Source organism: Podarcis vaucheri (assembly GCF_965113315.1).
Source record: "Podarcis vaucheri genome assembly, chromosome: 4".
In the NCBI taxonomy this organism is placed as follows: Eukaryota; Metazoa; Chordata; class Lepidosauria; order Squamata; family Lacertidae; genus Podarcis; species Podarcis vaucheri.
This window is the reverse complement of record NC_138762.1, coordinates 66,113,597-66,128,353: the sequence shown is the minus strand read 5'-3', so window position 1 is coordinate 66,128,353 and position 14,757 is coordinate 66,113,597. Positions and strand designations below refer to the sequence as shown.

At 43.3% G+C, this 14,757-nt stretch overlaps 1 protein-coding gene and 1 long non-coding RNA gene across 4 annotated transcripts in view; one reads left to right on the top strand and one right to left on the bottom strand.

The window, feature by feature from the left end:
* Nucleotides 1–14,757, top strand: part of LOC309530819 (organic solute transporter subunit alpha-like) — a 30,044-nt gene that overhangs the window by 3,026 nt on the left and 12,261 nt on the right. The window contains exons 2-9 of one of the 3 annotated variants that reach the window (XM_082219981.1): nt 1,177–1,328; nt 2,955–3,028; nt 4,267–4,425; nt 6,907–7,018; nt 7,938–8,084; nt 9,751–9,856; nt 10,138–10,306; nt 13,134–13,262. In XM_082219981.1, the coding sequence (XP_082076107.1) occupies nt 1,177–1,328; nt 2,955–3,028; nt 4,267–4,425; nt 6,907–7,018; nt 7,938–8,084; nt 9,751–9,856; nt 10,138–10,306; nt 13,134–13,146 (932 nt within the window). In that variant the 3' untranslated portion in view covers nt 13,147–13,262. Of the gene's footprint in view, nt 1–1,176; nt 1,329–2,954; nt 3,029–4,266; nt 4,426–6,906; nt 7,019–7,937; nt 8,085–9,750; nt 9,857–10,137; nt 10,307–12,626; nt 12,691–13,133; nt 13,263–14,757 lie in introns of those variants that run through there. The other 2 variants (XM_082219982.1, XM_082219983.1) reach the window with 2 other exon arrangements.
* LOC309530834 lies at nt 3,367–10,199 on the bottom strand. Its single transcript, XR_014218930.1, has 3 exons — nt 10,079–10,199; nt 5,043–5,187; nt 3,367–3,566 (listed from the first exon to the last, which is right to left on the bottom strand). It is a non-coding gene; the product is annotated as an uncharacterized lncRNA (long non-coding RNA).

Genomic DNA, 14,757 nt, shown 5'->3' with positions numbered 1-14,757 from the left:
AAAAAACAAAAACAAATAGGTATAGTGCTTCATTAATGTGAACATTTTTGGCCAGAAAAGCTCAAGTAAAAGAAAGGGGGAGTGAATTCAGGCAGCCAATGTACCATGTGATAAATGTGGGGGAACCGCGCTTGTTTATTAAATGTGGGCCTAAGACGGCCGTGGCTGCTTTTGTAGTGCTCTGTGGTTGCTGTGCGGTCCTACCCCTAGTTATGTACTCATTCTGTAGCTTTAGAGTGAAGACCTAAGTTCTACCTACGCCACAACGCATTGCTGCACTGCTGCAGTGTTTTGCCACTACCAATACTTCCTTGTTCTTCCTTTATGGAACTTGATTGTTTAGCCTCTTCCCACATTCTTGTATTAATACATACTGATAATGGAGTATGTAATATGGGTTTCCAAATCCTTTTCACCCTGTAACAGCAATGCCTCAACTGTTTTTCCCTTCCTTAGAGGTGGGGCTCTGAAAGTGGAAATGAGCCCTACCAGGAGAAAAAAATACGTAATACAGCCGTACCTTGGAAGTCGAACGGAATCTGTTCTGGAACTATGTTCGACTTCCAAAGCATTCGGAAACCAAAGTGCAGCTTCTGATTGGTTGCAGGAGGCTCCTGCAGCCAATCAGAAGCCCTGGAAGCTCCGCCAGACTCTCAGGTTCCAAAGAATGTTTACAAACCAGAACGCTCACTTCCGGGTTTGTGGTGCTCAGGAGTCAAAACGTTCGACTACCAAGGCGTTCGGGATCCAAGATATGACTGTTCAGAAGTTTGGATGCCAAACAAGCCCTTATCCCCAGTTTCAGCTAAGACCAACTAGAAACATTCATCTCTCTCTCTCTCTCTCTCTCTCTCTCTCTCTCTCTCTCTCACACACACACACACACACACAGCCACAGTGTCTCAGTTTCAAAATCCCAAACTATTTTTTTCTGCTCAAGCTTAAGTCCCAGTGATGAAACTGACTGATCCAAGTAATTAACTAGCAATCGGTCTACTAAGGGTACAGTTAACTTGTAACCATACCAATATGAATTCTAAGGCCCTGGATTGTGAATTAAGGATATACTTACCTTATATTAAGCATGCTTGCTTGCTTTTACTAGGCTGAAGTATTCCATTTCTTTATGTGCTGCAGCTTGTTGTTTAAATTTGCCACAACTCTTTATCCTTTCAGGCCTTGATTTGACAGGAATATTGCTCTTTGCTATCCTGACTTTAATGACACTGACTGCTGACCTGGTATTTGTGGAGGAAGTCTTCTATATTTACCGCAAAATCCCACCCTCCAAAAGATCCATTTTTATTTGGATAAATGCAGCTGCTCCAGTAAGTTGAATAAATAAATTATGGTAGTTTAGCAACTGGCTAAAATGTTTTAAAATGTTTTAGAGTTCTAATTTTGGTTCCTCTGTTTTGTTTTTGTTGGGTTGGTGTGGGTTATATGTTTAGTTGGGGTTGGTGGTTATTTTAATTTGAGTATAACAGCAAGCTGGTTGTTGTTGTTGTTGTGTTGTTTTCTATTGATTTCTTGGTTTGTTTGTTGCTTGTATAGGATATTTTCTTTTTCAATATTTAATGTTCTGTTGTGTTTTTATATATGTTGTAAGCCACCCAGAGTGGCTAGGGAAACCCGGTCAGATGGGTGGGATATAAATTATTATTATTATTATTATTATTATTATTATATTACACTACGCATGGAAAAGAGACGCGAGTGGCACTGTGGGTAAAACCTCAGCACCTAGGACTTGCCGATCGTCAGGTCGGCGGTTCGAATCCCCGCAGCAGGGTGCGCTCCCGTTGCTCGGTCCCAGTGCCTGCCAACCTAGCAGTTCGAAAGCATCCCCGGGTGCAAGTAGATAAATAGGGACTGCTTACTAGCGGGAAAGTAAACGACGTTTCCGTGTGCTGCGCTGGCTCGCCAGATGCAGATTTTCCGTCAGCAAAGGAAATCCTACTGGCACCATGAGTATGTATTGGAGATAACGTGACCCGGAAGTGTCTTCGGACAGCGCTGGCCCCCGGCCTCTTAAGCGAGATGGGCGTGCAACCCCAGAGTCGGACATGATTGGCCCGTACGGGAAGGGTTACCTTTACCTTTACCTAAGCATGGAAAACCCTCTTAGTACTCACGTAAGGGCATCCAGAGATGACCCTATTACTGGGTCTCTGGCAATGCCTTCCTTTTAGGGACAGGCAGCAGCATACATTATTTGCATGCAGAAATTCTCAGGTCCAATCCCTGGCATCTTCAGCTAAAACTGGAGTGGGGAACCATCAGACCCAGGGGCCAAATGTGGCCCTCCAGCCCTCTCTACCCAGCTGTTAAGAATTTTCCCAAGCGACACACACCCAGGCAATATCTCTCACTGGCGTTGCTCTCAGCTCTCTTTCAGTGATTTCATGTGGCTGGAAAGTGCTCGAAGTGTGTTAATATCTCTTGCTTGCTTGCCTGGATGGATGGAAAATAGAGAATGGTGTGTCTGGCCACATCCCCTTTTACCACACCCAACACTGGCATGTAACACCCAGAAGTCTGTGCACATGGGAAGGTGGACCTCAGGCTGAAACAGGCTTCCCACTCCTGAGTTAAAACAATGAATAGCCAATGACTCTGGATTCCTGCTGCCAATCAAAATAGACAATACTGGCCTACTTGGACAAATAGTATGATAACTTACAATGCCACTTCCTATGATGCCACTTGGATATTGGACTTCCCTAGGTAGGGCTTCTCCATCTGATGTTTTCTGAAGGAAAAGTTCTTTAGAAAGAGCTCAAATCTGATGTTCTGATCTGATGCCTAACTCGAGACTAGATAATATTGAATTGTGTCTAAATCTGAATTGAAGGGATATTCATTTAGAAGATAATAGATTCCACCGCCCCCTGCCCCCAAATCTATTTAGTTAATAAATAGTTTTTGCCCTGAATGTTCCTCTCTCTTTCCAGGTGATTGCCACTACGTCATGTATTGGGATGTGGATTCCTCGCTCAACAATGTTTACAGATTTTACTGCAGCAGTGTATGTTTTCTCTATCTTTTTAGATATGCATTTACCTATCTGTTTCCATTTTTAGGCAAAATGTTTCCAGCATTAAGGAAACAAATAGTTATCTTGTATTTGTAGGAACAGCCCTTTTGTTAAAATAGAATCCTTTATCAGTTGTTGGGTTTTTTTGCGTGAGGAGAGTATACTGTTAACTCAGACTTTGATGATAGTGTAGAAACTAATAATGGCACCAACTAGATAAAAGAATGGAATGTTAAACGTGTGTGTGTGGGGGGGTATTCTTTAGTTAGTGCACTTTAAAAGTCCACAGACTCCTTTGACTGGCAGCTGGATTGAAACAGCAGAGCCCCTTTGATTTCTCAAACGTATTCTTTAGAGCAAGATTCTGACCTGTGAGTGGCATTTCACCAGTCTTTTCTAAATGGCACATTGCAGTTTCTTTTTTTTAACCAAAAAAAAAAAAAAACACTGCTGAAAAGAAGTACACCAATATAGGAAAATAACCCAAGTTGGAGATCTGTGTGATGAGGCTTGTCAGCTGTAACACATACTGTAAAGGAAGAGAAAATAGTTTGCATCCTTTGGCTTTTTGTTCTTTTTTCTAAAAAAAGAAAACAACAGCAACCCCAAAGCAGCTGTGGGGGATGCAAATTAGACTGATGCAGTGGCCCTGAGGAAGGGAATATTTAAATCCCCCCCCCCCCCGCTATTTCTCCTAAAATAAAGTTGTCTCACTCTTTCAAAAACAAGGTACCGGTAGGTTTTTCAGGGCATGGCAACTCAAGGCATCCCAGTAGTTACTGCACCATGGATAGCTCCAAATGAACAACAACAACTTGCACCAGCAAAGGCTGGAGGTGAACTGAGGTCTTATGAGTCCAATTCTTCCAGGCTCCATCCTTTAGGCCTGGAGACTGTGGGTCTTAAAGGGCCAACTCTCTGTGTCTGTACTGTAACCTCCTGAGTGGTGCCCTGTTGAGCAGCTATGCTACTATGAGAAGCACTCAATTACCCTGGCAAGTCAAAACTGGGGGACAGCCCCTGTGAGGGTTCAGGCTCAGGCTCCGATCCACCAGTGTCAGCAGCCTTCTCCAATTCCTCAGCTAGCAGAACAGCAGACCTGGGCTCAGCCAGCTCTTCCTCTTCTGAGCTCAAGCCTGCAGCCATGACAGTCATGTGTGACAAATGCATAGACAGGAGAGCAGCCCTGTATATCTTAACATGTAGGTGCCTTTCCCTCCTTCCCATAGATTTTTTGCTATCGTCATCCACAAGTTCCTGCTCATGATGATTAAAGAATGTGGGGGTCAAAAACTATTCCTCAGGCACTTTGAGAACGACCACTTCAAGATAAGCACAGGCCCCTGCTGCTGCTGTTGCCTTTGCCTCCCACATATACGCATCAATAGGTGAGTTTCTCTATAAAACCTACCAGTTCTGAAGGTGAAGGGAGGGAAATCTGCAAAACATTTGAGTTGGAAAGGCTTTGGTATAATCAGAGTATTGTTATTATTAAAGGGAAAGGGTGTGGTTTAAAGTCAGCACATTCACATCCGTTTTCTTACACTGACATACAGTGGTGCCCCGCAAGACGAATGCCTCACAAGACAGAAAACTCGCTAGACGAAAGAGTTTTCCATTTTGGAGGTGCTTCGCAAAACGAATTTCCTATGGGCTTGCTTTGCAAGACGACAATGTCTTGCGAGTTCCTGCTGGTTTTTTCCCCTCCCCCCCTTTTTCTAAGCCGCTAAGCCGCTTATCAGCTGATCCGATCAGCAGATAAGCCGCTAAAAGCCGCTAATAGCGCTAATAGCGCTAATAGCGCTAATCCGCTAATCCGTCAATGGGCTTGCTTCGCAAGACGAAAAAACCGCTAGACAAAGAGAATCACAGAACGGATTCTTTTCGTCTTGCGAGGCACCACTGTACCACCTTCCTTCCATCCTGGAACCCAAGGTAACATACCCCACTGGGCAGTGTTTTGGTTTCAATCATATACTTAAAGGAAGCTCAAAGACAAATATACCTGCATATCTGGACCAAGTGCTGCCTTGGAATTCTTCTAGGATGCAGAGATTGGACAGCCATCTTTTGCAGATGCTTTAGCTCTGGATTCTCTGCACTGAGCATGGGTTTGGAGTAGATGGACTGCAAGCTCCACTCTCTTGGTCCTAAAACAAGAACAGACGTTTGCAATAAGTTAGTTGAACCGGGGGGGCGGGGGCGGCAATAGACAGAAAGGCAACCTATCCTTCCCTCACTGATTACTTCTGTTTCCTCTCCATGTTTTTAGTCAGCATGAGTTAACATGTGACCGTGCTAACTTATTGGCTCCATATGGGCCACACGCAAAAGCCTTGCTTAGAATGGAGGATCTAGACTGTGAAAAAAGATGTGGGAAATAGGTGGAAAGTCAGCTTCAGTGCAAGGGCAGCATTCCCTTCTGGACAACCTTCTGAGGGCCACATGCCAGCGGTGGGTGGAGCCAGAGTCAAATGTGGGCGTGGCAATTAATGTAAATTGTACCTTTGTACAGCAGGCTAGTTTCTGCACACACCCCTCTCTATCCTCCACCCAGACCAACGAGAGGCACCATCAGAGTTCAAGAACACATTTCAGTGAGGCAGAAATACCCAGGGTGTAACGTGGGACCGGTGAGCAGGGTGGCCAAGGAAGAGTTCCTAGCACTAGGTAGAAAGAACTGGAGGACCACATTTAGGCCCCAAGGCCTGAGGTTCCAAATCCCTCTTTTAAAACCACTTCCTTACTCTGATTCACCATCTTTGCGCCATAGGATTATTAAAATATGAATAATCCATGGGAGATCTGATGACAGAAACCAAGCCTTGTGAGCAGTGGTGGACTTTGAGCTCTCAAATTTCAGAGGCGCTCTATGTAACGCTAAAATTCGGTGCTCCGCTCTACAGTATTGTTGTGGCACCCCTTGCAGTGCGGCACCCAGTGTGGCCAAACTGGTTACACTACCCTAAAACTGTCTCTGAGGTAGCTGGGTATGTTTAGCCTAGAGGAGACTGAGAAGAGATATGATAGCCATCTTCAAATAGCTAAACAGCTGTCAAATGGATAATGGAGCAAGCTTGTTTTCTCCTGCTCCAGAGGGTAGGATGAGAATCAATGGCTTCAAGTTACAAGAAAGGAGATTCAGACTAAACATTCTGATTGTAAGAAGTTTCTGACAGTATGAGCTGTTTGACAATGGAACAGACTCCCACAAGAGGTGGTGGACTCTCCTTCCTTGGAGGTTTTTAAGCAGAGGTTGGATGGCCAGCTGTCATGCTTGATCTAGTTGAGATTCCTGCATTGCAGGGGATTGGACTAGATGAGATTCGGGGTCCCTTCCAACTCTACAATTCTATGATTCTATATATTATTTGGTCCTTAGATTGACAGAGGGTAGAGATGTCACTGAAGCTTGCATGTTCTCAAACAGTTCCTTTGCTTCTTCAAGAAAGCAAAAAGAGGGTGATCTGCCAGCTCATTTGTACACTCGTTTGTACTGTTTATAGTTCTGTAATTATTTGCAGGAGTAAAATTGCCACTATAATTATATCATTATTATGCAATTATGGCTGTATTAATTGAGCAATTATATTAAGCCAAAGTTCATTAATATAGCACAGAGTACATTAAATAGCAGCTTGCCTTCATTAATGAGAGTGTCTGAGGTGGAAAGAGAAGGAGGTTGGATATCTGAATAAAGAGAGGAAGGAAAGAAAGATGTAATGGGGGGGGGGGTTGGCGTGGGGTAGGGATATTTACTACTCAGATTGTCCAAGGCAAAAGCCCAATACGTGCCAGTGGATCAAGATTACTGCCTCAATCTCCTTTAAGATTATGAATTTTTCCTTCCCCCTTTTTTTATTTGGCAGGCGAACACTATTTTTACTGAAGCTGGGGACTTTCCAGTTTGCATTCCTCCGCCCTGTGCTAATGTTTCTATCAATAGTACTTTGGACCAATGGAAACTACAGTCCCTCTGATGTAAGCAAAGGTTTGAAGAATTTATTGAAACTTAACAGAGGATGATAAGAAATATCTGTACACCTAAAACTGTTTTGAACTAAAAAGTACCAGTCAGAATGTACTGTAGGCATAAATCACCATGGTCTTGCTATACTATGACACAGAATACAAACATAGAATAAAAAGAACTAAAAAGCTCTAATAACAGTAGAAAACCAACTAAATATAGGTTTTTAAATAATTCAAAATAAATACCTAGGGCAGAGACCTTTCCATTCCACTGGAAAAGCTAATTGAAACAAACATGTCTTTAGTTGACCTGCTTAGTTACTGGCAGACGCATGGAACAGAGCCAAACTACTGTAGGCAATGTTACATGTGTGATGGCATTTAATAGGGGGAAACCTCCAGGAGGCAAATGTGGCCCTCCTAGCTTCTCTCTGGCCCTTGGAACTCTCCTAAGTCACACCCCCTCTCCCAAGCCATACCCCTCACAGGCCTTGCTTGTGTTTTGGCTGGAATTGAACTCTGATAAAGCCTCTTGCTTGTCTGAACAGAGCACAGAGAGTGGTGCATGTGTAAAAACTGCTTTACAAAGGTAAAATTTGTATTTGTTGCCATAACCACCTTTGCTCCCTGGCCCCAACCCCACCCACCACTCATATGTGAGCCCCAGAAGGTTGCTGGAAAAGGTTCCCTACTCCAGAAATAGCAGCAGGGAGGAGGGAATTGGTGTTGGGGAAAGACGTGGAGAGGTTTTTTAACCTTCCCCACCAACTTGAACGTATTGATTTCAATAGGCCTGCTCTGAGGGTGGTGTGGATGCTTTTGGCGCTGCTGAGTGTCTATATGAGTTATACAAATAAGTTTGTTCTGGAAGCAGAAAAGGACCTGCTGTGGAATATAATCTGTGTATCTGTTCAATGTACCTTTTCAGTTATCTCCCAACGGAGCTGCCATATGGATTAACTGCTTCATAGGTGTCCTTACTATCATTGCCCTGTGGCCAATCGGAATCATGTTCCAACGAGTCCGCGCTCTCCTTAACTGCAAGAAGATTATCCCTAAATTTGCACTTTATCAGGTGAGATAGTTAAGACTACATTGCAGGCCTTCATTTGAAATGCTTCTGGAAGACAGCTCTATAGTCAGGTGCTGCAAACCTAAAAGAGGAATTCAAGATCAAAGACTTTATTACTTAAAGCCTTTGAAGTATGAAAGGTCTTCTTTGTAGCTAACTCCTTTGTGATAGCTTCTTTCAACATTTTTGGGTGACAATGGAGAACTGAGCAATATTTAGAGTTTTCAGTCTTCCTAAAAATTTGGGTGGTAAAAATGCAGCGCACACCGAGTTCCTTTTCCCTGCATGGAAGGAAGTGGTGTAGAACAAAGACATATCCTGTGATACAAGACTAAATCCCAGGGCGTACTTCTAAAGACCATGGTAGGTACTGGTAAAAATATGATTGTCTAAATGGTTTCAGAGCACCACAGTTTATTTTGTGCTGTTTCTCCTATATATGTCAACTTCAAACAGAGTAAACTCCATTAAGTTAAATGGGATCTACTCCCATGTCAGAGTGTGTAGGGGTGCTAATTTGTCCCATTGATAGAACCTAAATTCAACTTAGTTGGACCCAACCCACAATTTATTTTTAATTGCCCCAATATGCAAAGGAGAGAGCTGGTGTAAAGGGGTGGACTGGGGAGAAGGAGTTCAGATTCCTACTGTACTATAATACTTTATGGGTGATCTGGTTTTAAGGCAATCAGTATATTACTTCCCAAGAATCTTGGAATGATAAAACAGGCAGCGGGAAAGCCATGCATGCTGTCTTGAGCCACTAGGAAGAAGGACTGAGGAAGTGGGGGAATGTAACCAATAAATAAAAAACCTCACTTCTCTTCATGTAAGCGCATGTGTGCCCCCACGCGCACACATACAGACACACACACACGCGCGCACACACACACACACACACACACACATGTTTCATTGGCTCCTGACACACTGTCTGTAGCATCCCAAACTGATCCACACCCCATGGATCTGACTCTGCTGGCTTTTAAGCCTGGGCAGTCCATTGCTGAGTGTGCTCTTATAAGGTACTTTAGTTCTCCTTCTAGCCTACCGTTTTCCACTGCAAGGTGAACGCCATAGCAAGCAGCCACGCCTCCTCCTCTTGTGCCCCACCCAATAACATGGTGGACACAGGAGATAGCAGTTTCTGGGCTGCCTCTCTGCCACTCAATACAAATCTTCACAGTTTGAATCAAGTCCATAAATTTTGGTAAGTGCAAGTACATTCTTCCCACTAAGGTGGGAATACGCTGAGGGCATAATGCAGTTTTCTACAACCAGGTAGCGTCCAGATGCTTTGGTCCAAGACATCTGGAAGACACCCTATTGGGGAAGGCTGGAGAAACAACAAAACATTACATATAGGAATGTGCAACTTGCCCCTCTCTTGGGCCATCTATTCTCTAGTTCACCCTTCAGGATTCTTCTCCATGGGCACTATGTTCTTTCACCTTGAGAAAACATGCACTATGAGTATTCATCTTTCAACATCAGCCTAAATGTACGCCACCCTCCCCCTCATGCTACTTCCAAACAGAGAACCTTCTGTGGTGTCATCCCCCTCATGGGGATTTACCTCTTTATTTTAATTTAAGGTGGAAAATGTATATAGTTTTTATTGAATCGCATTCACAATTTTACAATTTTCTTTTTCTGTGTGTTTATGTAGTTTGCCCTCATTTTGAGTCAGCTCCAGGCAACCATCATCAACATATTGGCTATGGAAGGGGTAATTGCTTGTGTGCCTCCACTTTCTTCTTCAGCAAGAGGAGCATGTAAGTTGCTTGGATTTCAGTTTCTATGACAGGCTAAAGTGGGTTCATTTCTATATTCACTTATAATGTATTCCACCTCTGTAAATTATGTATTCCGCCTCTGCAGGGCCACTGTAAAAGTCCAACTGTCATTGAGATCATGACATCTGATGCTCCACGTAGCATTACCCATTCCAACAGTTGTCCACTACAAGAGTTTAATGAAAGCAAGTTTGAGCCCACCTTATTTTCATTCCTGGTCCTTAAACCTCTTGCTCTTTTGTTCCCTTTCGATTTTCCAGATATGGACCAACAGCTACTCATTATGGAAATGTTTCTCATAACTCTGATCTCACGAGTCGTCTACAGGAAAGGAAACGATGACCTGGAGCTTCCAGTGGTTTCAGACCAGGAAACTAAGGGAAACAAACAGAACAGCAGGATCAGTGTGGAGGGCAACATTTTTTTAAAGTAAGCACCAGTAATTTAAGGGCTGATCAGATATTAACTGGGACAGCCAAGATTCTGACCAATACATTTTCCATGGCAATGTAATATTGGCACTAGTGGAATAAATCCACATGAGCCGGGCATTCAGGGCTGGGAAGTGGGTGTCCAGAACTAAACTGATGCAGTGCGCATTAGCTAAAGGAATCATCCAGTGATGCCATGTTATGCTTTGACATAATGAGGACTATTATAAGGAGAGCTCACAAGTGCCAACTTTAGCTAACTTTCCCATAATCATCTGATATTGTAAAAAAAAGAAGTTTGTGATAAGTGTAGCTATTACTCATGATGGTTAAAGCTAATTGAGCCTTAAAATGTAGAAATGTAAAACAAAAATTGGACTGGAGAACAACTTATCTCCAAGTAGCATGGTTTAATTTTTACACAGGTGTCATAGAACAATGTAGCTTAATCTGCCGGAAAATTGTGCATTATATGGAGCCTTGTTCCAAATTCCAAGGTGTTGCATTAGAACAAACAAAAATGTATTTTCTGTTGCCTTTATGATGGGTAGAAGTAATGATTCAGACTATCTCAACAACTGTCACCCAAGTTTTACTACACACTGATCCTGATCCTGTAGTTGTGCATTGCTGTGGTGGCGCACAGAATGGCATGTGACTAATATTGGATGCCGAAGCAGCACTAGGATGTGGCAGAGAATAGACAAGAAAAAAGAAGGGGCCAGGAGGTCAGCATCCCCTTCCTAGGTGCCACCAATGCTATGAGGAGGAACAGGAGAGTAAGCCAAAGAGCTGAGAACAAGCAGAGTTGCCCTAGGACAAATATCAGTTTATTGAACTGTGCTTAGTATCTATATCCCTGAGTGTATAACAATACAGTAAAAGAAAAACACATGCATCATAGTTTAAGTTCCTTTGTTCCTGGTTCCGTTTTGCCAGCCAGTAACATGGGAAAACCAAAGGTCTCACAGATCCTAGGGCTTCAAGGAACATGCAAGGAGCAGAGAGTGTGCATGAGCTAGTTCTGGTTCCCCCATTTCCATGTTGCACTCTGCATCATCCAGGGTGACTGACTGTGCTGGGGAAGCCTACTCTATAGAGGGTGGTTTCTGTGCATTTTAACACCCTGGGAAATCAGGGTTATGAAACCTTGGTTTTCCTCCACATATAGAGGTGGTTTTCCTGCTGGACACAGGTGCTGATGATGGAGGGCAGAGCCCGTGTGCTTATGCAGCCGCACCATCCCACACATGTTGCTTTAAGTGCTATTCTGAATGCCGTCTTGTAATTTTACTCCCGGGCTCAAGAGGCAAGATCTGATTTATACATACAATCACTGACGAGGTAGCTACTTGAAAATGCAACCTCTCATGCAAGAGACCTGTGTGAAAAAGGTCATTGCATCGTTCTGGCAAGTCTTCCAGACCTTGTTAAATCATAGTTTCCCGTTATATCTGATCCAGGTTTAATCTCATGGGTCAAAACCAAGAACTGTGATTAAACTGTGTCTTAATAAACCCTATGAATGTCTCATTAGATTCACTGGTTTATGAGATCATTCTATTTTATTTATTGGCAAATTTCTATATACCTCCAACATGTCATGGCAGTGAACAACATAAAATTAACAATAAAATGTCATTCATAAAACAAGTAGAAAAGACTTTTACATCCTGCTCCTTTAATCCATAACCGTTGGTCATGCTGGTTAGAACAGATGGAAGTTGTATACTAGCAACATCTGGGTGGGAGGTGCACAAGGTTCCCACTCCTAACGAGGGAAAATGAATAAAGATGGAGTAGAACCATCCCTGTTCTTCATCTAACAAATATGGTTTATTGGACTGTGCCCACACTAGGCCAAAGCTTGCCACTTATTTTCAAGAATCTAACACACAGCACTGGCTGCTCTCTTAAATTAGGCTTACAAAGAAATCCTATGCACACTTATTTGGTAGCGGGCCCCTTTGGGACTTTCTTCTGCATAAACATACATAAGATTGGACTGTTAAAGAATCATGTAGGGGGCTCAGATGTGTGAGAGATAACAGATCCTACATCTTTAACGGTTGTGTAGAAATCCGAATGTCAGGAGGTTTAGATTGCCACACAAGTTACGCTTGCTGAAATTCACTTCTTCACACAACTCTTCAAAGTGCAGGAGTCCCTTCCTCTCTTCCTCTTGCTAGGTAGACACTATAGTTTTCTGGAGATATTGGTGTTGGGATAGAACTAGTGTTGACTGGTGGGTTGAAACACATTTTTTTCTGTCCCACACAAGCTTTTTCTTTTCTTTTCTTTTCTTTTCTTTTTTGTAGTGCTTGAAATGCCTGTAAAGCCTGTGTGACCAGCTACTGTTAGTGGGACTCACTTCTCTCCCCCCCCCCCCCGCACAAGAATATCTGCACCCACAGGCAACTGTACTTCTATTACAGGGAAGGAAGAGAAACTTGGGTCAGTTTGCATTTTAATACAAATCTACCTACACACAGTTAGTTTCCAAAATCCATACTTTCCAAATTATGCAATGCAGTTCTCCAGACAAAAAAATGTGTATATTAGGGGAAGGTGTGCATAACAATATATGTATTAGTGAAAAAAAGCATTGAAAGTGCTTCTAGTTGGGAAAATTGCATCCAAATGTGTATATTAAGGGAAATACACCTTAAAATGCTGGTAATTTTTGGTGATGACTTTTTTATATTTTTAAGACAGAAACTGATACAAAAATGTAGTGAACTGAATTTCAGACCGTGAAAATGAGAAAGAGAGAGAAAGTGAGACTGGCAGATCCATCCATCCTTATTCTGTTCTATCATCTTCAGGTCTGAAGAATGATCAACTATACACCTCCTTTTAGAATCACAGTCTTGGCTGCTTCATAATAGCACTGGAGGAATAGAAGTATTGAGTACTGACTTTTTCTGCAGCCAGATCCTAAGTATGTATACTCAGAAATAAAAGGTACCCCTGCCCGTACGGGCCAGTCTTGACAGACTCTAGGGTTGTGCGCTCATCTCACTCTAGAGGCCGGGAGTCGGCGCTGTCCAAAGACACTTCTGGGTCACGTGGCCAGCGTGACGAAGCTGCTCTGGTGAGCCAGCACCAGCGCAGCACACGGAAACGCCGTTTACCTTCCCGCTATAAAGCGGTACCTATTTATCTACTTGCACTTTAAGGGTGCTTTCGAACTGCTAGGTGGGCAGGAGCTGGGACCGAACGACGGGAGCTCACCCCGCTGCGGGGATTCGAACCGCCGACCATGTGATCGGCAAGTCCTAGGCGCTGAGGTTTTACCCACAGCGCCACCCTGCGTCCCATAATACTCAGAAATAGGTCCCATTAAATTCAGTGGCACTTACTCCCAAGTAAGTGTGTGTAAGATTACAACCTTGATCGCCTCCCCTCACATTTTGGCTGAAATCACTTAGATGAATATTTGATCTCTTCCACATAACCCTATCACATTCAGCCAGCAAAGGGAGTGAGCTAATTGTTAAATTCAGTTCAACAAGTTCCTCATTAAGAACAAATTACCCGAGTTTGAAATCTGCTAATTTTCCAATCAGGGTGAGTGTTTGCACTTGTGATTTGGAAATAATTACCACAATGTATAACATCTGAACCTATGTGGAGCCTAATGAGAGAGGGATTCATTTCTTTGGGATTAGAAAAAGAGCTGAAGTGATTTAGGTTGCTGTATAGCTTCTTTCATGAAATACACATGTGAGCCTCTCGTATGCTCAAGAACTTTCAGAGACTGTCCCAGTGATTGCTTCAACTTACCTTGATTCTGTATTTAGCTCTGTTCCCATACTAAAATGACTGATTTCAAGAAGGTGCTAAAATGTTAAAAAGCATTCAAAAAATTCAGGCCTGTTTTAGATGCTCTATCTGGTTTGCGTCATTGCGATTCCAAATATGGAGATGCTCATTTGTATTATACCTATAATGCAAATGAGACTGTATGCACTTCCTTTACAGGAAACAAACATTTGTTATGCTCTTAGTTTCAATCACAGATTTTTATGAGTGCAAACCAGGGCACTGTATATATGAAACCCAAACCACAGCATGGTAATAGGTTGATGGTACCAGTGCTGCTGGCGCTGTGGGTTAAACCACAGAGCCTAGGACTAGCCGATCAGAAGGTCGGTGGTTCGACTCCCCGTGACGGGGTGACCTCCAATTGCTTGGTCCCTGCTCCTGCCAACCTAGCAGTTCTAAAGCACGTCAAAGTGCAAGTAGATAAATAGGTACCACTCTGGTGGGAAGGTAAACGGCGTTTCCATGCGCTCCTCTGGTTCGCCAGAAGTGGCTTAGTCACTCTGGCCACATGACCCGGAAGCTGTACGCCGGCTCCCTTGGCCAATAAAGCGAGATGAGCGCCACAACCCCAGAGTTGGCCACGACTGGACCTAATGGCCAGGGGTCCCTTTACCTTTAACT